The sequence below is a fragment of the Trachurus trachurus genome (genome assembly GCF_905171665.1).
Source record: "Trachurus trachurus genome assembly, chromosome: 7".
NCBI lineage: Eukaryota > Metazoa > Chordata > Actinopteri > Carangiformes > Carangidae > Trachurus > Trachurus trachurus.
Window position 1 is genome coordinate 30,081,829 of NC_139901.1, and position 27,672 is coordinate 30,109,500.

General features: G+C 42.5%; 2 protein-coding genes across 2 annotated transcripts; one reads left to right on the forward strand and one right to left on the reverse strand.

Annotated features, from left to right (window-relative positions):
• Window positions 1–214: 214 nt before the first annotated feature.
• On the reverse strand, window positions 215–3,405 carry apex2 (APEX nuclease (apurinic/apyrimidinic endonuclease) 2). Its single transcript, XM_083975313.1, has 6 exons — window positions 3,262–3,405; window positions 3,063–3,146; window positions 2,648–2,828; window positions 2,337–2,480; window positions 1,877–1,946; window positions 215–1,359 (listed from the first exon to the last, which is right to left on the reverse strand). The coding sequence occupies exons 1-6, from the start codon at window positions 3,374–3,376 to the stop codon at window positions 223–225; spliced, it is 1,731 nt and encodes a 576-aa protein (XP_083831439.1). The 5' UTR covers window positions 3,377–3,405; the 3' UTR covers window positions 215–222.
• A 313-nt stretch (window positions 3,406–3,718) lies between these two features.
• On the forward strand, window positions 3,719–27,346 carry LOC310988621 (protein bicaudal D homolog 2). The gene is made up of 10 exons (XM_083975285.1): window positions 3,719–3,946; window positions 6,026–6,353; window positions 10,101–10,313; window positions 10,521–10,673; window positions 13,830–14,339; window positions 15,807–16,676; window positions 17,606–17,785; window positions 20,605–20,756; window positions 22,917–23,277; window positions 24,688–27,346. Exons 2-10 carry the CDS (start codon window positions 6,102–6,104, stop codon window positions 24,691–24,693), a joined length of 2,697 nt encoding a protein of 898 aa, XP_083831411.1. The 5' UTR covers window positions 3,719–3,946; window positions 6,026–6,101; the 3' UTR covers window positions 24,694–27,346.
• The last annotated feature ends 326 nt before the right edge of the window (window positions 27,347–27,672 follow it).

A 27,672-nucleotide genomic window follows, 5' to 3' on the forward strand; every position in this document is an offset into this window, starting at 1 on the left:
AACCATTTCAGCTCTAAGAACAAATAAAACCAAACTCAAAAGTAATAGAAAACTATTATCTTTTATTATTTAACTAAGAAAGAACACATAATCAGTTAACAGTTAAACAGTTAAAACCAGTGGAAAGACGAAAGTCCTACAGTACTTGTTTGAGTAAGAGCTTTTACTCATAATGAGTCAGGAAAAACAAAAAAACCCTGGTCCGTGCATTCATTGAACGTGTCACTTCCCCTTCTCAACCCACGCAAAGAAATTACAGCGGGCCTCGGGGTTGGAGGCGTGACCCTGGGGACGGGCGCACACGAAGAACTGCTTGCCCATGTTCGGCCCCTCTTTCTTCACCGTTCGCAGCACGCAGGCCTCGCCGTGGGCTTTACAGGGGGGCGGAGGAGGCGGCCCGTGGAGCACCGACTTCCAAAACACATGCAATGACGCCCCTTTGGTGCCGTTGGAGCGCCCGATGCTACCGCCACCACCGAGCTGTTGTGGGGTGGTTGGATGTTTTGTCTTCACCTGTTGGTCCGGTTCTGTTTCTGTAGGTGTGACTGAGGTTGACGTGTCAACGTCTCCAGCTGCGGATGGCGCTTTCTGGGGGTTTTGTGTTGTGGTTGAGGTACTTGAGGTTTTTTCACACGGCCTGGTGGCAGCTTCGGTGAAGGGAGTGACGCTTGTTGTGAGTTTAGGTTTGAAGAAGGAGAGGAGGTTACCTTGTGGCTTTGAAGAAGCCTTTACCGTCTTTGTCTTTTTCCCCTTTGGGACGACAGGATCTGGCGTTAATGTCCGTTTTTTACCAGCGGGGTTTCCACTTCCAGCACTGACCGGTACCGGGTTTAGATTCTCCCTTCTTTCCTCCTCTTCTTGAGATCCAGGCAACGCCTCTCTCTGCTCCGACTGAGCTGATCTTTGGTCCACTTTAACAAGGAAGCGGGAGAGTTTCTGCTGCTTGCCGACAAACTCTGGCAGGTAACGAGTACAAAGGGGAGGAGGTTTGGAGCTGGGCAGGAGAGGGCAGCTCAGTTGCCCCCAAACGGGGCAGTGGTCCGACCCCTCCACCTCCGGCATGATGTCCGCTCCCACAAACTGGTCCCTGGCCAGCTGCCAGTCAGCGAATATATAGTCTATGCGTGTGCCGTAGTTGGTCTGCCGTGCTCCGGTCATCGTGGACCAGCACGTGAAGGCGTTTGTTCGAGTTGGGTGGAAATAGCGAAACGTATCTACGAATTTTCCACCGTGGTCCAGACCTGCTGTAGGAAGATCAGACTCTTCGTTAGGTCGCTCTTCATCCTCGTCCTCCTTTGTCTCGTCACTGTGCAAGAACCTATTCAGCCATTTCCTGCCCGGGTTTTCACCAAAGTCATCCTAGGCAATGAGAAAAACAAAGTAGGTAGAGTAGTGTATAACATTAGGCAAAAAATATAATATTCTATTAATCCTTCATACAAGATCCATATCTTCCTATTCACTCTTTAAAAAGCAGCTAAAAATACATCTTAACTTTTCTTGAATTTCCCGCTCTCTCCATATCCCACATCCTTACTGTCTTTTTTTTATGATTTCAATCTATTTTTTGTACCTTATTTCCATTGTCTCTATTTGTTACTGATCACTTTGTTCTCTATCTCCTCATTTTGCTCATATAACGTTGATTATGTATGCACTTTATCTCCTTTTTTTTCTCCATGTTTATTTGTTAGCCAGAGAAATTTGTTTTGTTGTAATTAGTGACAGGGGTGGAACTTATGTACAAGCCAATCAGCTTCGTTCCCTCCTTGCACCATTGAATATAAATGTGTGCTAAATAAATAAACCTAAACCTAAACCTGTTTAACATCTGTTAACCTTATTTTAGCATGAAGACCTGTAACCTTTTACTTACATTATCACTGGGGTCACAGTGGTCTATTTGCCGGTGAGATGTGTTTACGTCTCCTAAAACAATCACATGGCTGAAAAATAGAACATAAGGAAATTGCTTTGATTGCTCGAGTCAACATCATAACACTTTCACAATAATGTGCCCACAAATAAATACCCACATAGGGGAACTGTCCTTTGCCATAAATCATGATGAGCATAACTATAACATTTCTTTGCAGACTTTAATATGTTGTTTCCTTAACTGCATTGCATTTAAGTTTCATTGAATTAAAAAAAACCTTCTGTGAAATATTAATGTCAAAATGTAAAAAGTTAAGATTTTTTTCACAAATAAACAGCAATAGAAAGTGAAATTGTTGCAAATTGGAGAACAAACCAGTTTCATTTAGGCAACATGTCTGTGGTAAAAGCAGGATACACATGTGTTTCATCTCTTTTTTTTTTAATTAAACACCCACCTGCCATCTTTCAGTAAGGCTTCAGCTCGACACTGAAGCAGCTTGTAAAACTGCAGTTTGAACTGTTTTCGCTCTGGCTTCTCAGGGTCGGCCCGTGGACAGTACACATTGATGACAGTAACACTTTGCACCTTGTCTTGACACCTGTGGGGTCAGAGAGAGTTCATAAAGAAAAATATTTACAATTTCAGCGCATTTCCAAGACAACAAGATTGTTTTTCTGTCATTTGAATACACACACCTGCACAGATATACAATTTAAAATGAAAACAAATTTATGAAAACCTCAAAGCTGAGTATTTTTCTCTCACTTGATTCTGTGCTGTGTGATGACAGCTCGTCCTTCGTTGTCCAAAAGCTGCAGCTCCTCATTTGAAAACTCAGTGTGGTCACCGTAGCATCCAACAGCCCCTTCATGGTTAGTGAGCAGACCAGTAAGACCCTCTTCAGCAGCAAAAGGTGTGGCGCTGTCCTTACAGTAGGTGGCAACCCCTGTGCAAATCAGACATGGTGGAGTGAATAATTAGTTTGCATGGTGCATCAGTGTGGCAGCAGCAATAACAAGTGCAAAGGTTTGCAAGTGTCCACTCATTAAAATCAATTACGACAGTATTTTGTTGATTAGAAGAGGGTGTCCTTTTGTCTGGGAACAAATGCATTCAGTGAGAAAACAACACAGCCATGACTCAAGGACACAGATTGAATTATTATGACTATGCCATGCACCTGAATAGCCGCTGCGTCCTCGACTGTAGCTGAAGTAGGAGTTGTATCCGTCAACAATTGCAGTTCTTTCGTCGAGCAGGTCTCCTGTTGGGAGAGGAAGTGTAGTTGGTTTATGTAGCTTTTTTTTTTTTATTATTATTACTTTCATAACAGACTGGCAGATAGCTAGTTGTATGTTTGGCTGCTCCGTCTAACTTACTCGTCACTTTAGTCTCCTGAACAGAGATTATATCCGCACCCAGTGAGTCGAGAATCTGTTTAATGCCTCCTCGAAAAGTCCTTATGCCATTTATATTCCAGGTAACGATCTTCATCTTGCAAAACTACAGTTGTTTTTACAGCAATGTGCGCGCCCGGAAGTAAAACGGAAGTAGCGAGCGTCTACCGGAAGTGTTTTTTTTTTTTTTTTTTACTAATCTGTCTTTATTTCTCTTTTTATTTTGTGTTTGTTAATAATTATTTTATATTCATTGCATTGTTATTATTATTTATTTTATTTTTTACATAATCGTACATGCTTAATCCGCTTAAATCCGGAGTGTCGTGTCATTCATTGCATTGCGCCGTTGCTTAGCTAGAGGGAGTAAAAGTGCTTTCAGGTTTCGGCGCGCTTTTGACACTCGACCTCCCGTGAAACCGGAGAATCTGGTCGTGGGAGGAAGGAAGGGAGGGAAGCGGCTGTCCTCCTCTCTCCTCACACAGACACACACCACCCAGGCTGGGCTGCCTGGTACCCGGGGCTACTGACTACCAGCGTGATTAGCAACCGTTGCTACTGACAGCACCTTTACCCAGGGAGCTCGCGCAGCGGCCGTTAACGTTAACGTTGTGTAGCAACCGGCGAGTCCCGTCTGCCTTTTTGTGAGAGAGAGGAAAACCAGTGGGTAAGTAACCTGGTTTTTGTTTTAATGGTGGATATCTTAGCAGCCGTGGCTAATTAGCTTGTCTGACAGGATCGAGTGGCGTAACGTTAACGTAACGGGAGAAGGAAGAAGAACAACCGCCGTGAGTGAGTTGGGTGATGATGGAAGTGATCGTCTTTTGTACAACTAACCAAGTCTAGGGGAGAAATGTAGCTAGTTACAAAGCTAGCGAGCTAGCCGGTTAGCAGCATTGTGGTGTCATTTACTGTGTAATACATCAGGCTAAAGCTACTCATGTTAGCTGACCGGGGCCGTGTCCGTGTCCTGTTTCCAGCCTGACACGCTATCCATGTCAGAAATATATATATATTTATTTTACCCTCTGGAAAAGCTGCTTACTCTGGAAGCAGGTTCAACACACAGGCGGCCATAATATTCAGCAGGTGCCTGTGTTTATTGTAATTTGACGCCATGAAGGAGTTTAGTTCGTGGGCGTAGAGAAAGAGGATGCATACGGGAACGGGACACATCACTTGGCACCGGGTCAGCCCGGCGCCTGGTGGTGTTTCCATCTTCGGTCAGAGGAGGAGAGGACATCATGAGGAAATGGGGGGGAAACTCCGCCCCACCCAGTCAATACGGGTGGTCAGAGTAGCATTAATCCATATTGTGTCCACGGCTAGTCAATAAAAGAGGACACTTGAGGACATGACTCCAATATCTATGAAGCAGGGCTCCATACTGCCCCTAAAATTGGAGACAGTGCAAGTAAATATTTAATTTACTTGCGTATGTGCAACCAGTAAATTTGCTTTTTTTTTCTTCTTGAAATGTGGATGGTGCTCCTCAAAGAATCTGGTATGTCATTACAAGTGGCAGGCGAATTTATGTGAGGATCATGAATGAAAAGGAGTTCTGAATATTTGCTATGAAAGTCGATTTACATTGTGTGCCTCTAAATGTTCTGCTTGTGCTCCTCCTAAAATTTTAAGTTAGGGGCCACTGTACTCCTAGTAAAAAAGGAGTTAGTCTGGATCCTTGTAGTGTCTTATAAGTGTGGCTGAGATTAGTAGCTAACTATACATTGGGGTGGATGTAATGGTGCTGATGTTGAAAATGTGCATAAAGGTCAATGAAAACCTGAAAACTATAGGGTGGGGGTGGGAGTCATCATGAATGAACTTTAAATGCCTCAGGCAAAACGACTAATGTAAAGAGGTGTAGCCTATAGCAGTAATATGCAAATTCTTTGTTATAACTATTGGTGGAAGGAATACACAGATTTTTTTTTTTGATTATTCAAGTAAAAGTACCATCTGTTGTAAATACAGATATCACCATAAAAACAACCCTATTATAATAAAAAAATAACCCTATTAGTGAAAATAAATTACTCAGAATGGACAGTTGCATATTTTTTAGATTTAGATTCATTTTGCACATTTAAAAGTTCACAAGTAAAAGGAACAATTTGGTAATTTACAGTGCTGGAAGAGGCGAAAACTAGAGCTTATCAGATGCCCCCACCTACAATGAAAAAAGAAAGCAGAACATACTTGAACAATCAGAAATATATAAATGATAATAATAAAAGAAAAAATTATCATAGGCAAATTACACAAAGAGATAAACAATCAAATTATATAAATAACAATAAAGGAAACAAAAGAACAAAACAAAAAAATCATTATCATTATTCTGAACCACTATGGAAATTATAATGACATTTATCAAAGAAAAGTAGTAGGATAAAAAAGTACATTATTTTCCTCTTAGGCTGCATTGGAGTGGGAATATGAAGTAACATAAACTGGAAATACTCGAGTGACGTGCATGTACTTGTCAGTTTGGTATTTTATGTCTTGGATTTGCATAATGACCATTTTGACCTTCTTAACACAACAAGAAGTATTTTCCCACTCACCCAACCAGATTCACAGTTAATCTTTCCCCACGTAGTTTAGTTTGCTCAGCTGGTGTTATAATATGAATTATACAAAAACAAAAACTCTTCGCCATCTTGGTCATTGTTCTAAGCAGCTTATATACAACCAGTAACCAACCATTCATCTTTGTGTTTTTTGTTTCTGTGCTGTGCAGTAATGAGAGAGGAGGCGTGAAGGAGGCAGGTGTCCCAGTAGAACATTGGCAGACAAGTAGGAGGCCAGGCGAAAGTATGCTGGAGGCGGATGCAGACCCAGCAGGTGCAGCGGTGGAAGGAGAGGGGGAGGCAGAGATGGGGAGCGGAGACTTGAAGGCCGAGGTCCTTCGGCTGACTCTGGAGCTCCAGGAGGCCACGGAGGAGAAGCTGCAGGCGGCCCGTTACGGCCTGGTGGTGCTGGAGGAAAGTTCGACTCTCAAGGTGAAACACAGGCAGCTGGAGGAAGAACACGAAACGCTCAGAGCGGAGCTACAGCAACTCAAAGAGGTAGGAACACCCCAGGCCTTCTATATTTATAGACTTATAGTCAACAGATGCGATGCGGTATAGATTTTCATCCACAGTTGTGAGGATCCTCTGCCAACGTTGTGTAGTGGTATTTGCCGATAATGAGCTACTGATCTGTGACCTCTGGTTTTCCTCTCAGACATGTTTTACCTTCACAAATACTCAAATGTATTTATTTTTGCTGTGAGGATGCACTCTGAAGCCAGGGATTTCTTTCATTCAGATTTTATCAATGAGCACAATATTGATTGCTGTCTTTTTATATTTGTTAAAGATGAAACTACATCTACTATACTGTTGAATTATTGAGAGACATAAGTAATATCCAGTCTTTATTGTTTCATATACTTGAGTATCATTATTAGTAGTTATTTTATTATTATTACCTGGCTTCAGATCCCACATTTGGCAAAATGCAGTACAAGAACATTTCGTAACATTAAGACAAAGAGACACTCTTTGTTCATGCTGCTTATTTTAATAACCAACCGAGAAGCTGCCTCGCAGTGTATCTCCCAGTCACATAAAGATACCTCTGTTCTCTCTTCATGTCTATCAGTCAGCTATGCCGTGAATTTGATTGCTCATCCTGTCATTGGTCACGTTCGGTAGCCGTCGTTCTGCTACCACAGTACGAGCTCTGTTAACAGCTGTGACCGCATGTTATACTTTGAATGAAGATGTTTGTGATTGCATGCTGAGTCAGTTTTGCTCTCGTATGCCGTCTGACGCTGATGGCATCACAGAGAGAGATAGAGAGAGAGAGGGAAGACTGTTCAATGATTTAGACGACCGCTACAGCTTAGCCCAGTGCTTTTAACATGCTGCACTTTCTCTGCTCACCTTCAAGTGATTTTGATACTTAAGTGCATAGCATTAAGGATTGAATTAGGTTAGCATCAAATAGTCAAGATCAGGGCTGTAAACTAACTTTTTGGCTCACCTGCCAAGGGGACCGGTAGATGAAAAAATCTACCGGCCAAGGACATTTTTTACCGGCCAAATAATAAGTTGCCTCTTTTCGTTACATATACATCAGTTTCAGCACTTTTCATTGAGATAACAGTATTTTATAGCAATACATGCTTAGAAAAGAATCCAAAGCCAAATAAATTGTAATCTTATTGAATAATCAAAACATTCCAAATTGGGAAAACTAACAAACGAAACACTCCTTTTATTCTATTCTATATTCTGTTACTCAGAGATGTTCACAAGTCTTTTTTTGCAAGTCCAAGTCAAGTCTCAAGTCTTTGTGGGGTGAGACTTCATCAAGTCTCAAGTCTTTGGTCAGGAGTCCAAGTCAAGTCTCAAGTCTCCAAAAAATAAAAGTCTCCTCTCTCTTCTGGTTGTAATGACCCTTCTGCTATCCAGTCTACTAAGAATAGGCTACTGCACAGCTATATCTAAGACATTCAAAGCATTTACTGTATTATTATCACTCCTTTATTAGCAAACAGTACCTACTGATTACTTGTTTATGATCACTTTAAATAGGCTATTGCAATGCAATATGAAGAAAACACACAATGAAAGCTTTCCTTTAAACTATCTTGAATTTCCCTGCTAGGGATGAATAAAGTATTCTCTATCTATCTATCTAAAGAAAAACTGTATTCTGAGTCAAGAAAGAATCAAGGCTGCTCTGCCTCTATGCATGTTTCTGAGAAGAACTGCTGTTATTTATTTTTTTTAATTAGCTCAGTCAACTCATGGGGGCGTGTCGACACGTGCAGACTTCCATACGGGCCTTCAGTCATATTTTGCAGCAAAAAAACAACAACAACTTATCCCTTTAAGAAATATGTGCCAGACCAGTTATGCAGCAGTCCCCGTGAAGGAGGGCCAGACAACAAACGTTGTGCCTCACCTGTACGGACGGTGCGGCTATAGGCTATTAAAAAAAAAAAAAAAGCCGGTTTACAGTCACCTGTCACTCACTCGCAGCTGACTGAGCTGTCAGAGGAGCTCTGTCCCTCTCTCTGTCCCTCTCTCTTGTGTTTGGCTGCACTCTGGCACGAGCCAAAAATAATAATAATGATTGTTCACGAGTCTCAAAACACGAGTCCAAGTCAAGTCTGAAGTCTCTGTGTGTGCAACTCGAGTTCGAGTCGCAAACGGAGTCCTCATCTCTGGTCCATAGCTCCGTGAGCGCGAGAGAGATAGGCACGCACACACACACACAGCTGCGGGGCAAAAGCGCTGTCAACCGGCGCGGAGTAATGCACGTCTGGTGTGAAAGGGAGGCTCCGGCTCGGTGCGCGGCGCTTTGCAGCGCTTCCGCGGTGTCCGCATGTGACACTGGCGTGAGGCTACAACTGTTTTCTACAGCGGGGTTGTCGGGGGAGCGACTTCAGTGCGACACAACATCAACAACACGGGATAAGCGGGACAAACATCTACCGGCCCCCGTGGCGTGTAGCCCTCCAAATTTAAGTCGCCAGGGGAATATTTTAGTCGCATTTGGCGAGTGGCGACCGTTAGTTTACAGCCCTGGTCAAGATAAAAAGATTAGACCAATCTCAGATGATCATGTAATCCATGCATTTCACATATGTATTATGAATTGTGACGTACTAGGACTCCCTAGAGATTGAAACAAACTATGTGCTTTCAGTGTTCATTTTAAATTGCTTCACTTTTTTGTAAATAATCAACCATTGTGCGGTGAAGCTGCCAACAAGACCATCAGTTGTTTTTCCATGAGTAGTACACTTTTGTACGTGGAGCATTTTATGGAAATGTGTATCTTAAATCCTTTTTTATAGTGTTAGTTTAGTTTAGTTGATTTTCTTGATGCATACATTGTGATCAATACACCAGATGGGCATTGGAGGTATTTACTGTATATTACTACCACAGGCCTATTAAAACTGGTTTATGTAAGAAAGTAATCCCATAAAATCCGATCCTGTCATGGGTAGATTTTGCAATTGTTCCATCTACCTGTTTAAATTAAAATGAAAATAATGTTTAAATCCTGCTTACGGGCAATTGGACATTTAGCAGCAAATCTGTGCCTGAACACAACACCAAAATTGGTCCATTCCAATGTTTTATAATCACATATGAAGCAAAGCTCTTTAGGTCTGAAGGGACATAGTGGTACAGAATTTTAGCTATTTTATATAATCAGCATAAAGCTTATTTCTTGGCTGTTTATCTACCTAGGCTTTGGCAGGGTTTTAACAAAGCCGAATGGACTCATGTTGGAAATTAGCATCATTATATAACTGCACCATGATGTGTTTAGTTGAGCATGTTTAGTAGCATTTGATTTTTTTTTCTCTCTTATCTGTACTCACTGATGCATAATGTGTCACAATTACTGATTATGGCAAGCTGTGAAGTAATGCATGTAATTACAGGGTTAAATGACATGAATTGAGCTCACATCTTAACTTCAGCTGCACAAAACAATACAATGTGAAATCTCTGGAGGTTGTTATTGTTGTTAAAGGTCTCAGATTTCTTGATGCCAAACCATATTGGTCATTTCCTTGCTGTGTTCGGGTTTCATCTGATGGCTGCCAGGGAAATCCTGTTTCCTTTCTTTTGTTAATTAAATTCCTGGTCTTGATATGAGGAGTGCAGCATGAATGCATTTGTCTCTAAGCGCACTGCAGATGTCGTTCCAATGTGTAACATCTCCCGTACTGGCCTGCCAGCTGCTGCAAGGTCTGCCCATAAACTTGACCTTCTTCTTTTTTTGTTGCCTGTGTAAAGGCGTTTGCGGATTCTGTGAGCAGCCAGAAACGTGCAGCTGCCGATGGAGAGTGCCGGGAGGAGAACCTGCTGCAGGAGACTGCCACGAAGGAGGCTGCCATGGCAACCCGCATGGAGGAAGTGCAAGCAGAGCTCAAGCAAGCACGCCTTGCTTTGGGCAATGCTCACGCAGATATCGATAGGTTGGGGGTAGTCTCCACCCAGCTGAAGAAGGTAAGGTGTAGTAGACGGTACACCTATATATATTGGTATTTTACTGTAAATCATCAGGCCCTATCTCTTCATGATACATGAGCACAAACCCCTGAATCACTGGAGGGTCTATTAGCTGTGTAGCCTCATTCACAGTGTCTAGATAAGTGTGCATTACATTAAAAGTTTGTGCTTAGCATTGGTTTGACAGTAGGGTTTCTTCCACAGGAGTGTGAATGTCTGGAGGCGGAGAAGGGCCATTTGAGGGATGAGATGAAGGAGTATAAAGTACGTGAGCTACGTCAGTTGCAGGACAGCTCTGAGCTGGAAGAGGAAAACATATCTCTGCAGAAACAGGTGTCTGTACTCAAGGAAAACCAGGTCAGTCATCACTCATACTAAAACATGACATATTACATTAAAGTTCTACCTACTGGCTGTATTAGTAAATGAATGAATAGAGGGATTATACGCCTACGTCACTGACGTTCTACTGCGCATGTCGCCTGCAGAAAGAGAGCAGGAAGAGCCGCGATCATGTCTTTTTGTGCTGTTAGTTGCACTAATTGTTTTGATAAAAATAACAAAACTCGCAAATTTTACAGAATACCGTCAACTCGCACCCCTTTCAAGGCAAACGAGAGAGAAAATAGTACATTGGCGATTAATTTCGAGCAATATAACGTGTTAGACACGTTGGTTTGAATGGTGATGAAGCTAAATGCTCACAGGCACAGCTGGAGAACTGCAGCGAATGAGTTGTGAAATGTTTACTACGACAGTGACTGAAGACGAGGTCACATACTAATGGAAAGCAAACTGAGATTAATTAACGTTAAACTATATTGTTTTAGATTACCGGTACATACTCAGCCATGCACGTAACGTTACAGTTACGTTATGCAGTTGTTCCAGACTTTAGACATGTCCGTCCTCTTCCCTCGTCTCTGACCAGGCAGCATCTCAGTCCTCACAGCCACATAGTGTTGTAATCGTGAGTATTTTCCTGAACATTATTGTCTGTTAAATAGCTGTAGGTAACGTTAGGGATGCAGTGTTGTTTTTACCGATGACCGACGCCGTGCTGTGAGTGTCCGTGGCTTGTCCCGTGGCTGAGTTGCCGTTGCCGCAGTACAAACTCGATCCTCCGTCCTGACGGTTTTTTTTTTCCTGCAGTTATAAAACCTACAGTCTATGTATAAAACACACACTACATCAGTAGGTGATAAACTGTTGTAGTACGCTGACAACATCGCTAGCTAACACCGCTTTGACTACACTAGATCCATGGAGGTAACCATGACAACCGGTTCTTTCTGCAGTCAGGTTGCGCACGCATCCTGACTTGTTGGTAAACATATAATCCCTCTATAGAGAATAAAAAAATGCAGTCATCCTGAACAAATAACATTGCACTTAGATATTTAATCAAGTGTGTACAGTTGTGTTTCTACGGAAGGGGATTAGGGCCACTTTTTTCACAGAATTTATGACTTAAAACTCAGAACTCTGAGGAATAAAAGTTAGAATTCTGAGAAAAAAAAGAATTCCGAGTTTAAAGCCAGAATTCTATGAAAAAGCCAGAATTCTGAGGAAGAATATCAGAATTCTAAAAAAAAAAAAAAAAAGTCAGAATTCTGAGAACAAAGTTTTTACAGTGGCCCTAATCCTCTTTCTCCATTTCCCATTCATAGATATATTTTTTGATACTGTTCACATTCTGTGTTAGTTAAACTCATATTGGTGGTTCTTCGGATTCACCACAAACTTCATATCTTCCTCTCCCTGTTTGGTAACAAAACTAACTGGGTTACATATTGGCCAATGGTGAAGTGACTGCCAGTTGCTGGGTGATTTAATACTGTTATTTTCAGATGGCAAAATAGCTTCCATAGCAGAGGACTGTCACTCTTCCCCTGATTATCTGTTTTTTCCATCTGTCAGTGCATTCCCAGAATGGCTGCCTCCCTCTAGACCCAGATGAAACATTTTGCTGGCAATATACCGCAGAGAGTGGATGATTATAGGTGCAAGTAGCATCATGGCAACCAGTGTCCAACCTAGTATTTTCATGATTCAGAAGCGACTGTGGGACAATAATGAATTATGTTCCGGACGACTCAATTTCTTGCCCCCAGAAATGTATTATTATGTTTTTGTACTTTTAGCTGAGAAGAACTTGTCAGTCAGAAATCATGAAGCAGTCAGCAACTGACCTGATAAAGCTTTTAAATGCCTGTTAATGGGTGAGATTATACAGGCACTGGCAGTATTAAGTTGTGTAGGAGGATGTTCTGTGAATACATGTGATGTTAGCTGGCCTGTGCCACAGAGTAGCACTTAACAGAGTTCAGATGCTTAATGAAACAACTGGTTCAACTGGAAGCTATTAAGAGTGACGTATCCTCAGAGCATAATGTTGTTTTGGATGATGCTTTGTTTTCAGTTACACATCGTAATTATATTGGTATAAAAGACCAAAATGCAATTTGATGTTATCTAGGTCTTTGTATCTCAGCAAATCAGATGTATTACAGTATTACAGATTATTATTATAAGTGTACAACAGGATACTGTGCAGGCAGCTGAGATGAAGAGAAGCTGAGGAGTTATGAAAACTCTTATCTTGCGTTACATACTGAAAATTCTTCATCAAAATACTGTTTACTTCACGATAAAGAATGTTCAGAAGTCACGTAGGTTGTTATGTAAAGTGGTTATGAGAAGCTGCCATGGTTTAAAATTCTTGAGGGTGTGAGACAAGTGTTTCCAAATGCAGATGGGCTTTTTCTGTGTATACTGAAACTCTGCCAAGACAAATCATCCATGACTCGAGCTAAATGTAGTGAAGGCTTGTTTATGTGAGCATGACCTGTGTGTTGACTCTCCGATGGAGCCTAGTCTAGTCTCCACAGTCTCTGGTGTCAACATTTACTTCTTGTTGTCGACGCCAACAGCTTTACTGCTACATGTTGAGCTTATTTGAAAAATAATAGATGTTTATTGTTACTCTATAATGACTGTAGTGGCCTTCTGCCCATCCCAGTGATAAAAAGAAGGTCATGTGCATGTGCGATTAAACAAAGAGTGCCCAAAACGAGGTTTCAGTGGTAAAAAACAACAGTTATTACAACAAAATTCCTCTTGACAGGTTACAACAGTAAAACCTGCCAACAACAAAACACCAAAATAAAAGCTAAAATGGCTCCTACAATGACGTTCATAGATTCAGGCCAACTGAACTTCATTTATTTAATGAAACCTTACAAAATAGGATTTAAACTCTACATCAGAGGAAGAACAATACATAACATTAACATAGGAGATTATAATTGGGGGGAGGGGTCTTGAAATTATCAATTATAGATTCTTGGTGTTGCCATTTGTCTTCCAACCAATCCATATAGGTTGTAGCATATTGTGCTGAATGCATTGTTATATTTGTTGTGGATAAAATTTGCATGTATATCTGTTAGATGAAAAGAAACCCGTTGCATCTGGATTTTCATGTGGTCATTGCTTCTCATCACATTTCAGGTTGAGTTTGAATCCATAAAGCTGGAGCTGACCCAGAAGAACGAAGAGCAGGACGAGCTGCGAGCTCAGATGGAGGAGGCGGCGCGGCTGAGGGAGATAGCAGAGATGCAGTTGGATGAGGCCCTGGAAGCCCTGAAGGAGGAGAGGGAGCAGAAGAACAGTCTGCGGCGAGAGCTCTCCGCTCTGACCCTGAACCCCTTCGAAGGGAACCTGGAGCTCCACTTGGAGCAGCTGGACGACAGCCAGGAGGAGGGCCAGAGGGGAGAGGGCGTAGGGGAGGGCAAGGGAGAGGACCAGGACAGTGGCTATAATAATGGTCCTGGGTCTGCTCCCGGTTCTGCTCACCCTCCTCACTTGGGGGGCTCCAAAACTAACGGCCTCATCCATCGCTGCTCTACTCCGAACAACAATGACATGTTCCTGCGCGCTCCTGCTTCTGGGCTGGTGTCAGACCTGCTGAGTGAGCTGCACTTTTCAGACAGTCAGAAACTGAAACAGCAACTTCTACAGGTGAGCCACAGGAAAACACGTCCCACTCTTTTAAATTTAATAGTATTTATAAATAATTCAAGTGCATCAAAGAGAAATCCTTAAAAAACAAACAGCAAAGCTACAAGGCTTAAACTTGATTTAGAGAATAAGCTGAGCAAAATTATAAAGTTTATATTCCCTTCTTGGCTTGAAGTGTTCTGCAAGTTTCTTGGCAAGGTGCCTGTTTGTTTTATTATGGGATGCTATGTCTGCAAAGGTCACAGTTTAGTAAAGTTCCTGGAATCGATTCACCTCCGGCGATGAATGACGAAATTTAATAACACGTCAATCAACAAGTCAAATTGAAAATGTCAGCGAAGCAAACCTCCAGCAAAAGTGAATATTAACTTTGTTGAGCTGAATAGTGAGATTCTCATCAGATTAGTTTGCGTGACGAAACTGTTAACAGGGACGTCTGCTGCTTCCTGCTCTACACCACATCCGCTGTATGTTAGTCTCTGAAGATCCACCTGGCACCGCATTGCATAATCTACTTAACTAAGAAATTCAGTCAGCTCCCTCCACGGTACAGTTGTGCTTCACAAATTATAGGTGGTCAAGAAAAATGAAGATGTCTAGAGATGTCATCCCTGTCTGTCTGAGGGAAATCTATTATTTATGATGCACTTAAATTGGGGGTTGGGTAACCTTACCCAACAGATGTTGAAAATGTGGAGTGGAATGGGGTCAGCCTTCATTTGACATAAAAAATGCATTAAGAGTGAAGGAGGTGGGGGAAGACGTTTTTGTGATGAAGAACTGTTCTTTTGTTTCAAGGAAAATAATCATTTATCAGTACTGAACTATTGGGCTGACTTATTATTCACCTAATGGACAGCTTTAAGTGATTTTATCGATTTAAAGATGCATATACCATTAAAATCCCGGGCGTTTATTTGCTTCAACTGCCGAACTGACCCGGCTTATATTTGAGACAGGCATCTGTATGGGACAGGCTTTTGTTAAATTTTGAACATTTTGTTTCAAAGAGTAAGAATAGAAGGAAAGAGTCGAATCCAGAGCAGCATTCATTTAGAAGTTTGATCAGCACCAATTAAACTAAATAAATGAGTGCTCGGGCCACAGACTGTACATAGGCTCCAGCTCTTTCCTTGGGAATTAATGCTTGTGAGTCTGACCATGTCATGTCCAAGCTTCAACACCCGGGTCGGCTCTTAATTGTGAGGGAACTCCAGCAGGAACAAAGCAGCTTAGAAACTACTCAGACCGGCGATCATGGGCTTTGAGAGGTTTTGTACATAGAAAAATAGAAATAGACCCGGCCTCTAATTGAGACTGGCTTTTATTTACTCAAATCTGAAGCCAGAATAGCCAGTATAGGAGACCGGTGTAACGGCGTCTATTTGAGACTCTGCTTTTATTTGAGAATTTACAGTATGTCTCAAGAGTTACATCTTTTGTGTGTGTGTGTCTACATTTATCCAGGCTGAACGAGATAAGTCCAGCCTGGCAGGCAAAGTGGAGGAGCTGCAGATGCAGCTGGTGATGTCCAAACAGGCCCTCAGTCAGCAAGAGGACAAGGTTGGCTCTCTCACCCAGCAGCTGGAGGCCGTGCACAGCAGCCAGCAGCACAACCAGGACGCAGACGACGAGACGGAGAACGGAGACGGCGACAATGGCGTCTTTGACTACGAGGTGGACACCAAGAGCAAGGAGGTGCTGGAGGCGCGCATGCGTACGGCCAGCGAAGATCTCCTCAAGCTTCGGGACGAACTATCGCAGGCGGGAACTCGCTACAACACCCTGGAGCAGCGGTACAAGCACGAGAAGGAGCGCTGGAGGGCCGAGGCCCAGGAGCTGGCCGACAAGATCCGCCAGTGCATCAAGTCCAGCAAACAGGACCAGGAGCGCATCGGCGAGCTGGAGAAGGAGATCGGAGCCACGCGGAAAGTGGCCGTGGACTCGGAGGGGCACCTGACCGTCGCCCAGGAAGAGCTGCTGGCCTTCTCCGAGGAGCTGTCCAACCTCTACCACCACATCTGCGTGTGCAACAACCTGACGCCCAAACGGGTCACCCTGGACTATTACCGCGACAGCGCCAGGGCGGCCGGGGTGGGGAGCAGCGCCGCGCGGAGAGCACACATCATCGCCCAGCAGAACGCCCAGAAGAAGCCGCGAGCCGACGGCACGTTCATCTCCAAAGCCGCGGCGCTGCAGTTCATGGGAGAGGTGGACAGCGCGGGGACCATCACCGAGTCGCCCAACTGCCCCGGATCCCCCACCCTGGACTTCAGGGACCCCTCCAACGTCCGCAACCTGGTGGCAGTCATCCGCTGCCAGATCAAACACCTCCGGGTAAGACAACGCTGCCCGTCACCAAGTGCTGTTGTAATTAGGGCTGCCCCCATATAGTCAACCAAGCACTGGTCGACCAAAAAATCATTAGCCGAACAAAATTTCATTGGTCAATTGGTCTTAGGAAAGAAAAAAAAACATTTGGAGCCCTGTCTTGTCAAAATTAAGTCAAAATCAATATGACTGAACTGTATATGAAAGGCTATAGGGCTTTTAATTTGAAGGGCCAGATACAGGAAGTCGTGACACTCACTCGCTGTCAGTTTTTTTTGTTGTTTTCTTTTTTACAAGGCACGGCAGGTCTCTCTCTCTTTTTTTTTTTTCAAAAGCGACTTTAACCGATCATATATGTTACAGACGTTTCTGTTTTGGAGACTCCCACGTAAAAGTACGTATCAGCGCTGTTTTCAACAATTAGCAGGTGCTGTCGAGTCGACTAATCGCCATAAATGACGACTACTGGTCGACCAAGAAAATCTTTGGTCGGGGGCAGCCCTAGTTGTAATACCATACCACCATGATTGTTTGTAAACTGAAAGTTAAAACCAGTGCAAATTCTCTCCCTCCCACCTGATCGCGGTCTTTTGTTCTGGGTGAAGGCATTTTCCTCCTGCACAGAGTTCTGGCTGAACTTAATGCTCAGCTCAGACTGTTAAAAGTCGCTACGCAGCTCTCATGTCTGTACAAATCCATTTGCCTGGTGTGGTGCCTTGTCGACACGTGCGTGTGGGTTTGAATGGATTGGATTATCAGGGGGTCAATAAGTTGTGTTGTGGCTCCTACAAGACAGAATCCTTTGAGAAAACACAAGCGACATGTTATTAAACTCAGATTTTAAAACACAACCAAACTTTTTTCTCTTCATAAAAAAAAAATGTTTTCCCATGCTAAAAATAAAACTGTGTTGCTTTTATTTTTTATTCCCTCAGGTGGCGGTGGACCTGTGTCGTCAGAGGGGCGCCATGCCTTATTCAGGGATCAGCAGCAGTCTGGAGCCTGAGCGGGATGCCGAGAGCCTCATGGAGGAAGTGCTGAAGCTCAAGTCCCTTCTCAGCACCAAGAGGGAGCAGATCGCTACCCTCAGGACTGTCCTCAAGGCTAACAAACAGGTAGGTCACTCAGGTAGGCCAGGACGTTGTTACATAAAGTTGCAGGACGCAGATCTGTGATGTGTCAAATTGATGCATCTACTGCGCTGGACTCTGGCAACAAGACGGATGGTGGAGAGAGCAAGAAGCAGGCCAGAGCATGGCTTCATTTACTAAAGAGACGGTGCCCACAATACATAGAAACATCTTTTTTTTTTTAAACTTTCTATTTATTTAAAGCCCCAGTATGTAACTTATTTGGCTTTTTATTAGCAAAAATCAAATATGTCTTTCATAAATACGTATTTCACTGAAGTCGAATCACACCCGCATACAAATGAAAGCTTTTTTCGTACCTTAGAATGAGTTGTTAAAAGTCGTTACAAATACATAAGTGGGCGACGCACCGAACCGAGGCGGCCATGTTGCATCGCCATTTTTTAAAGAGCAAAGAACAAAATTAGACAGAGAATAAAAGTGAACAGACAGGTTGACAAGGCTGGCAGAAGTCATATATTAGTGCAAAATGGAGAGATCATTCACACAGACAATGAGTTACACGTTAAAGAGTATGAAGTCCACCTTTCCCGGTAATTTGTATTCTGTTCAGCCCGTAGTCTGAGGGTGAAGGCCAGTTTATATAGAAACTTATTTTATATGCAACGTGGACTTAAATTCCTGGACAGTCTGCAGTTTTCTACTATACAGAGACTCTACTTTGGGCCCGTGCAGTTAGATCAACCTACTCAGGTGGAAGAAATCGCTCGGCTTCAGCTAAATCTTTCATTAGAACGCCTCATTTCACTCTTTTCAAACCTAACGAAGGCCACACACCTGCCTGACGTGCATGTGCGGCAGTCAGTAACTGAGCGGAGATTAGAGGCCTCCCTGTGTGCAGCCACCTAACCGGTGTCTAACAATAGCTCGCGTGTTTCAGGCATTTCAGGAACATCAGTAACCTGTGGCATTTACCCAGCAGTCTGTATGTGAGGCATTTAGGAGCCATCTGTAAATTGTAATCACATAAAATGACCCTGGTCTTACATGTGCCCTCGAAAACTGCACCAATATGCGTATGCACGTTGGTCACATGCTGCAACCCCCCCCCGTCCCCGTCCCCCCAACATAAGTAAAGTTGGAAACACTGCGTCCATTATGGAGGGTAAATATCCTATAATATCATTAGCACAGCACAGACAGGATTAGTAGATTTTTTTTCCTTTGGCTAAGACAAACTAAACTAAAAGGATTTGTTTTACAAGTAATCTTTCATTTGATCCACACCTGAGCCACATGCTGTTCCTACTCCTGCCCCCCCCAAACAAACACACAGACAACTGATCAATAAACATGAAGGAAACTGATAAAGAACTGGACCAATGAGCAGAATCAATAATGGAACTGGTTTCCACCTGAGCTGTCAAGGTCATACCCTCCAATGTAGTCCGCTCATATCCAAGATCAATGTGCCCGCTTTTTGCCATTAAAAACAAATATTCTTTTTTTTTTTTATTCAGAGTCTTTAATAATTTCTTTAAATATAAAAAACAAAACTTTAATACACAGGGACAGACTGCTGTGGCATGTACTTTTCCTTCTGCTGCCATTTTTACCCATTCTTGATAAGAAAAAAACTGACCTTTTTTTTATATAAAAATAAAGCTTTCCTGATAAGATAAGAGAGCAAGTGTTTTTCAGTATTATTATCGATGCATAATCTTCACATAAGCGGTGGTGACCCGTCTAGACTCAGTCCCTTGTGCCCCCTGCTTCTGTACCTTGAGTACATTGTGAGATTGAACTCCTCTCCCCCCGCTGCGCAGTGCGTGAGCCTCAAGCACTGCATGACCTGCTTCTGTCTTTTCCTGAGCTGTCACTCTCCCTTTCACGCACACGCGTACACACACACACACACACACACACACACACACACACACACACACACACACACATAAACACCCAAGGTAATCTGTTTGGCAGGGCCATGCTCACAGAAGTTTACCTCCTCGGGTCTCTGCCTGTGATGTAATTATGGTATTCACATGTGCGACACCTGCAATTCAAGGCACACAGACACGTAAAAGGTGTTTGTAGGAGAGGGACAAACTGTCCTCAGTCCTTCAGCTAAATACTGTTTTCATAATCACAGCAGTGTTTTTTTTTCTCCAATGACCATCCAACCTCTGAGACTGATCGCCCTTAAACAGATAATAAGATAACAGACAGTTATTGCTAGTTTTATTACTAAGCTATTTGGGATATTGAATTGAACAACACTCTTCCTGTGTATGATGGTGCTGCCAGTTTGATTTTATGTATATAACTCATCTCTATTCTGTACAAATCCACCTGTATGCATGATAATATGATAATTTGCAGATGGATAGATAAATAAACTTTATTTCGGTGTCACTCCACAACACACATTAAAAATACAGAGACAATATAAAAATACAGTTTTCATTACAAATTACCCCCCTCCACCTTGACAAAATTAAAAATGTTGGTACCACTCAAAAAAGAGTTGTGAGACACCAACTAAAAAATCATGAAATAGATAAAAATGTACATTATGGTACCATAAGACAAAACACAAAGCAGTTGTTTTATAAGGATGAGGTGGCAGGCTTTGGCACAGTCATTGATGCAATGTTTACCAGCTAAAATTACACACAATTTATTTGTATCATCAAGATCATTAAAATTAACAATATACTTGTGAAAATATACTAAATAGTTCAGCACGAATGTCCATATAAATAACACGGTGTAAAAGAACATGCATCCCACTTTGAAAGAGTAATAATGGAGGTATAATTGTATTGTTTTTGTCAATGCAGACTGCAGAGTTGGCCCTGTCCAATCTGAAGACCAAATATGAGACGGAGAAGAGCATGGTGTCAGAGACGATGATGAAACTGAGGAACGAGCTCAAAGCCTTGAAGGAGGATGCAGCCACCTTCTCTTCACTCCGTGTCATGTTTGCCAGCCGGTAAGATTGTTTTTTGTTTTTTTGTTTTTTTAATTTGTTTCCTGTGGTCAAAGTTGTTTTAAACTGATAGCCTATGTGACTTAGCTCTGGTTGTTGTCTGGTCTTTACATCTTTTGCCACTGTTCTTCTTCTTCGTGCTTAGTAACGTTGCTCTTGTTGTGGTGCAGCTTTTGCTACCACACATGTAATAAGCTTAACACGCTTATTACGCCTGTGGACAATCCACTGGTTCACGTGAAGATTACGAACCACATGCTCTACCCTGTGCCGACGGGGGGGGAGGAGGCGAGGACAGATTTGTCCCACCAAGCCAGGTCACCTTAGAGGAGGAGAAGCCTCATGTTGATAGATAGGGGAGGGGTGGGGGGGCAGTAGATAGAGTGAGAATGTGCTATCAAGGGTTAAACCTCACTCACTAATCACTAACCTCTTCTGGAGCATCAGTTGGCATGGGAACAGTTTTATGTAACGGGTTTAATGAGTGAACTAATTGCTTTTTTTACCATGGACGGCAAAGAAATATTAGCATTTTTGGAAGTTATTAAATCTTCTTAGGCATGCGTCAGACTGTCTAGGCCCCTTCCAGACAGTTATGAGCTGGCATTTGATTATCCTTAAGAAGGATTGGAGAACAGACAGTGGTCAAGGACTGTCTGTTGCAACAGGCTAAAGATTATAGCTTAAAAAGATCCCCCTCGCTTATAATTAAGTTTAGTGGAGCCATCATGTGGATGGCTGGAGGGACTGCATTTTCTAAAGTATATGAGGTCACTTAATTGGTCGACCACAGTCCAGATCCAGACCGAGACACCGTCCAGTCTGGATCTGGACCTGTAACCTGTGAAGTACTGAGAACTGAGAACATTTCTATTTTATACTCAATGCAGTTTTTTTTTATAGTAGTGGCCATTCTCGTTTTCTTCATCTTCATATGAGCCCTTCTCTCCTCCTGTTCCTCTTCCTCTCAAAATTATAATAAGTAATCAATAAGCATTAAAGGGACAACGAAGAGTTTCTCCACCGGCAGAACCAAAAATTCCGCGACAATAAAAAAGTCTCGTATTAATGTGGATGAATCTACGTTACCCACACTTGTTAATGGGCCAATTTTCGATAAATACTGTTTATCGTTTTGTCTCTATCGTTATTTTGTTATTATTATTAGTGGTGGAAATGCTGGGAGAGCCGACCAGCGTTTCCTTACTTTCGGTTTTGCGGATGCTGCCCAGCGGGTCATGGGAGTAACGCTGCCGAATCGCCGTTTATGGTCGGAACCACAACGGTATCTGATCGCCTTCGAACCTCTGACTTTAATTCTTGATGAATGAAAACATTCTTGGCAAGACATCCTTCTTGCGCCGGTCCAAGAATTTCAACATGCGCGCGGAGGCTCATGGTAAATGTAGTATGAAAACACTTCGCTTTCCAAAACTCCTCGTTGTCCCTTTAATCGTAATAATCATTATTTGATCCAGAAAACTTAACTAGTGTCACTCATTGTGAATCATTTTAGTGGATTTGATAAGAAAAAAATTAATGACAAAAACCTAAGATAATGAATGAAAATAATCTTGAGTTGTAATCTGTGTTGTGTCACAGCCGGTGTTAAAATGATGTGGCCTAGTCCACGTCTACACAGTTATCTTTAAACACACAGTGCTGCTCTCTCTGACCTCTGACCTTTGGTCCACACACAAACTGTATTTCAGGTCACTCAAAACTCCTTTCATAGCAAAAATGATCAGAAACACGTTTCTGTAATGTCAGTTTTTGGCTCGTCGTCATGCCACAGTTGTTATCCTACCTTAACAATAACTTTCTTTTCAGGCTTTTTATTGATCAGAGTAGCTTCACAGTCATGGTTATATAGTTTGGCATGGTTTTGACAGTGTGTTTTTGAGGTTTTTTTTCTGAGAATGAAGGAGGAATCCCCCACTTTAATATTATTAACCCTCCTGTTGTCCTTCTGGGTCAAATTGATCTGTTCCCTTCCTCCATCCTCCCCTCTTTCCTTCAACAGGACAACAGGAGTGTTAAACCCCCCAGTGTGTGTCGCCTAGGCCTACAAGTCATGTTTAACATGTGTGTTGTGTGTTTCTGGCTTTGTGATTTGCCTGCCTGTGCATGTTGCATCCTTTGAATCGTGTGTGCGTCTCTCAGGTGTGACCAGTATGTCACCCAGCTGGACGAGATGCAGAGGCAGCTGGCGGCGGCCGAGGACGAGAAGAAGACGCTGAACTCTCTGCTGCGTATGGCCATCCAGCAGAAACTGGCTCTGACGCAGCGTCTGGAGGACCTGGAGGCTCCTCTGTCTCCCCACAGCCTGAACAGCAGCCCCCGCCGCTCCCGGGCCAAAGAGCTGGCCACCAAGTCCGGCCGCGCCCCGAGGAGTCCCAGAGGCAGCCCGGCGCGGCCCACCATGAGGAGCAGCCCGCGCGCCAGCCCGGTTCTCGGCAGCAGCGTTCCCGCCATGGCGACGCACCACCTGCGAGCGCTGACACGAAGCCTCCACACGAGCCCCGTAAGAACCCCTCTCTCTCTCTCCGCCGACACCCCCACCCCACAGACGAGCGGCCGGTCTCGTAAGGGCAAAGCTCTCCCTCGAGACGCCACTTTCATTAGAAGTCGTAGCGTCAGTGATGTTTTTAATGTGGAGGTGAGTCAGGGCTTCTCTCTGTCACGTAACGGTTCCACTCGGTCTGTGAACAGTGAAGTTACGGCCAAAACACGAGGCGGTGATTCAAGAAAAGGCGCGTCGGGCCGCAGGGCCTCGGTTCCTGCACGTCAGGACACCTTCATCACAACTCGTGTTGCACCTGGCTCCTCCACCAAGATAAAGTCTTCTCTGTCTTCATCCATAGATAACCTAACCTCTTCCAAAGCTTTGCGTGTGTATCCTAACACATCTGAAGCATGGAGTGAAACTAAACAAAAGCCTGATCTAAAACCAAACTCAGATACTTCTGTGCGACGAAAACAACCCCTGGTTCACAGGTCTAACTCTGTCCAGGCGGCATCCGCATGCAGAAACACATCTCAGTCAGACGCGGCCTCTTCTCAGCTGAATGCTAAATCTTCCACGTCCAACTCTGCTCACAACCCACCTGGTAAGAGCAAGATCACTGGAGTGTGTAGAGAGTCGCGACGTAGAGCGTCCAACTCCACAAATAGAAGCACTGAGGAATCGCACACTAATGTCAGTAAGAGTTCTGGTAACAGAGCTCAGGCCACATCTGGCCGGGCTCGCAGCTCGCACTCCAAATCATCTCGTAGGCGCTGAGATAAAGCAGTCAGAAGATATGTATATGCTCTATAGTCCTTGTCGTTTACAACTACTTCCGGGTAGAAAACTAGCATTTCTAGCTTTCTAGACACCGTGATTCGGCCAAACCTGAATAAATACCACACATAGCAACACAAAACTGCTTTGCTCGTGCACACAGAAATAGTAATGTTTCTTCAATCATTTCAGATTTGTCTAAACGGTCATAGGGCGAGAAAAACATGATATACGTAGCTAACCTCTCTTTCGTTACTATTGTTCTCATTCAAATTATGTGCTGGTTTTCTACCCGGAAGTAGTTGTAAACAACAAGGAGATTCGTTCTATACTAAACTACCATATCCATACATTATATCAGAAATATTAAATAAGTGATACAGTTACCGGTGTTATATAAAATATCTAATAAGATATCATTAAAATTTGGAACAATAACTTAGTTTGCACAGTTTCCATTATTAATCATTTTTTATCAGAGCTTAAAAAAGTTTATTTTTCAATTATGAATCTTTCCTTAATCAAATGCCCCTAATATGTCTTTCCTTCATCTATAATATTGATCCTTATAAATTACCTTCACCTTTTTAAGTTCCTTTTTTGTCAACGCTAAATGTTTTCTTTTGTCTCTGTCTCACCTTGTCTCTGTAGCGCTGAAACACTCCTTCCATTACTCCAAACCCCCTCTTCTTCTCCATAAGGACCTGTCTTCATGTTGACTCCCCGGCTCCCTCCTCCTTTCCTGACTCAAGACATCCTGTCCATCCCAGAATCGATGCTACATTCCCCCACTCTACCCACCAGAACCATGGATTCAAACAAAAACGCAAAAAAAAAAAAAAAATCTCTCTCTCTCATCCCGCCCTCTCGGTCTTCTCTGCTTGGAGTGGAGAAACCTGCATGCAGCCTGGAGAAAGGATGAAGAGACAAATGTGCTGCTCATTGCTCTGTGAAGTCATTGACCGTGTCTTTGTCCAACCAAAGTGGTTCCAGCTTCATCTGGTCTTGTTTAAGGCTTCGTTGTCGTTGGCGAACCACTGACAGTATTTATTCCAGATTGAGACTTTTTTCCCTGCACAGTGTTACTGTCCTCAGACTTTTGATTCAAGGCTATAATCTGTTTTAAGGCTGTATATCTCTCTACTACACTCTTGCCTTTAGTCTGGCATCCTAGTCAGGCCTGTCCTGCGTCTCTTAGTGTCTGTACGCTGTCGTATCATCTGTGATAGAAGTCCCAGGTAGTGGTTTTTATAGAAACAATGCAGCCTTACTAAATAAAATACTACGTGCTATCCTAAAAGTAGAAAGTTTGCCATAGCCTTGAGGTTTCTCCCTATAGTTGGTGGTAAAGTAAGTTACACGCCCTTTTTGGCTCTTTTTGGCTTCAGCCGCCACACCCTTTAACAAAGAGGTCAGTAAACGCCATTTCATGGATGGAAATAGAGCAGCCATAAGTTCACCACCTCAGGTCAAACACCCGAGTAATCAGATGACATGATTTTGGGAGATCTTTAATGTGCATCTTACTTTGCAAACTATGCAGACCAAGTCAGGACAGTGCCTGTATTCTGTATCCTGCTGTCATTTAGGATCAGGGTGGCTTTTGAAAAACTTCTCGTCACTCCCAGTCACCCGTGGCTGGCTGCAGTCATTTAGCATCTCTCACAACAATCAGCTTTGGGAGTTCATCCATCCGGGGGCGCAAGCAAGCATCTCATTGGCTGATATTGTACTCATCTGCGTCTCAAGACACTGTCTGATAAAACTCAAAAGATTTCAACTGACTTAATTTTTCTTTGTCCCTAACTAATACTAACTTGTTGGCCCATGTTTATTTCAGTAGAGTGCAAAGTTATATAAAAAAAAAATACTGTTTCCATTCTGCTTCTGCTTTTTCTCACTCCGGCTTATAGCAACAACGCTCCTCCATGTTTCGTATCGTCACCATTTAATGTCACCAATGCTCATGTGTGCTACCAAAGTAAGCATGTTGTAATGTAATAGTGTTCCCCACAGCAAGCTAGGTTCCTCTCCTGTGGCTACAGTGTCCATTATTTTCAGTTGGGAATGCTAATAATGGTAGCAGGCTGCTGTTAGGGTTAATGAAATGAAGTAACAATAATGTCCCATAATTGTTAAAAGCATTTCAAAGTGCTTTGCAGCTATCAAACCCCACTGTAAGTTACAATAATAAATAAATCAATGAATAAATAAATAAATAAGCAAATTTAAAAAAGCAAAATGTTTCAAAATGAGAAAAGAAAGCAAAAAAATTTTTTTTTACTGTCGATGTGCACATGTTCGTTGATTGCCAGAACATGGGATGCTTATAGAGTAGTTTGACGCCAGGGCTTTGATTTGAGGACAGCATTGCATATACGTACATTGACACTATTACACCACTGAAATTGAAATGATCCGATCATCCGATGCGATCAATCATGATCTTTAGACCACATTTGGAAATCAATGTTTGAAAAAAAATCAGAAACAAATGCAAGAAAATGTTGGCATCTGCTTTTTTTTTTTTTTTTTTTAAACGAAGGCTCAACTGTCCTGTGGTTAAGTAAAACAGGCCACATCCTGCTGATTGATTCCTTTTTTAATTATGGTTTTTAGTGCCTTGTTTTGACCTTGTCTGTTTTTAGACCATCACGTCACATTTTCTAAATAGTGGCTACTTCAACACTGTAGATGTGATTTTGTTTCTTTTCTTTTCTTTTTCTTCTTTTTTTTTTTTGAAGGTATGTTTCATCTGCTTGTGGGGAAACTCACTGAGCAGTGTTAGCACTGAATAAAGGGATATCTCATTTTGGGAGAATATTTTCACTTTTAAGCTAGAATGAAGTCATTAGTTATAACTAATGAATAATGAGACAAGAGCTTCCCCCTGTTTTAATGGACGAAGAAATGTTACTTTGAGATTAAGTTGCTGTATTACACGTATGAATACAGTAAATGAGGAGCATTACGTATCAAAAACACTGTTATAATGAGGTTCCCAGGGGGAGCTGGGACTGTTACTTTACTTGAAAGTGAAAATAATTGAACATAATGTCATATTGCTTTTATGGTTGTAAATTGAATGTTTTTTTTTTGGATTTATTTAATTCTCTGTGCAGATGTGTGTATAATTTAATTACCACTGTTGTAAAATATTTTAACTGTATTTATGTGGTCTGCATTCTGTGTAAATTGTTCTAGAAGACGACATGCACACACTCCGCATAACACATTTGATGGTCCTCAACTTTTTATGTGTATGCAAGTTGACCTTTCATTGACCTGTGAACCAATTTTGTCATTGAGAATAAAAACAAGCCAACACTGAAGATTGACTGTGTTTTTTTTTATATGTGAAAATACAGTGTTACTGCTCTTTAACACAGATTTTGAAGTATTTTCAGCTCATAATGTGAAGTAATACGGCAAATTATTACTTAATATACATGTGCTGATTAATACATTGCTATGTTCTACAAGGGAATCACTCTTCCTGCATTATTCAGTTCAGCATTCATTAGTGCAGTGATTCCCAAACGTTTCCAACTAAATGTCAAAAATCCTCAGTGTCCCACATCTGGACCAGTAATAATAGGGATATATACGACATCCTCCTGAGAGCTGGATATGAAT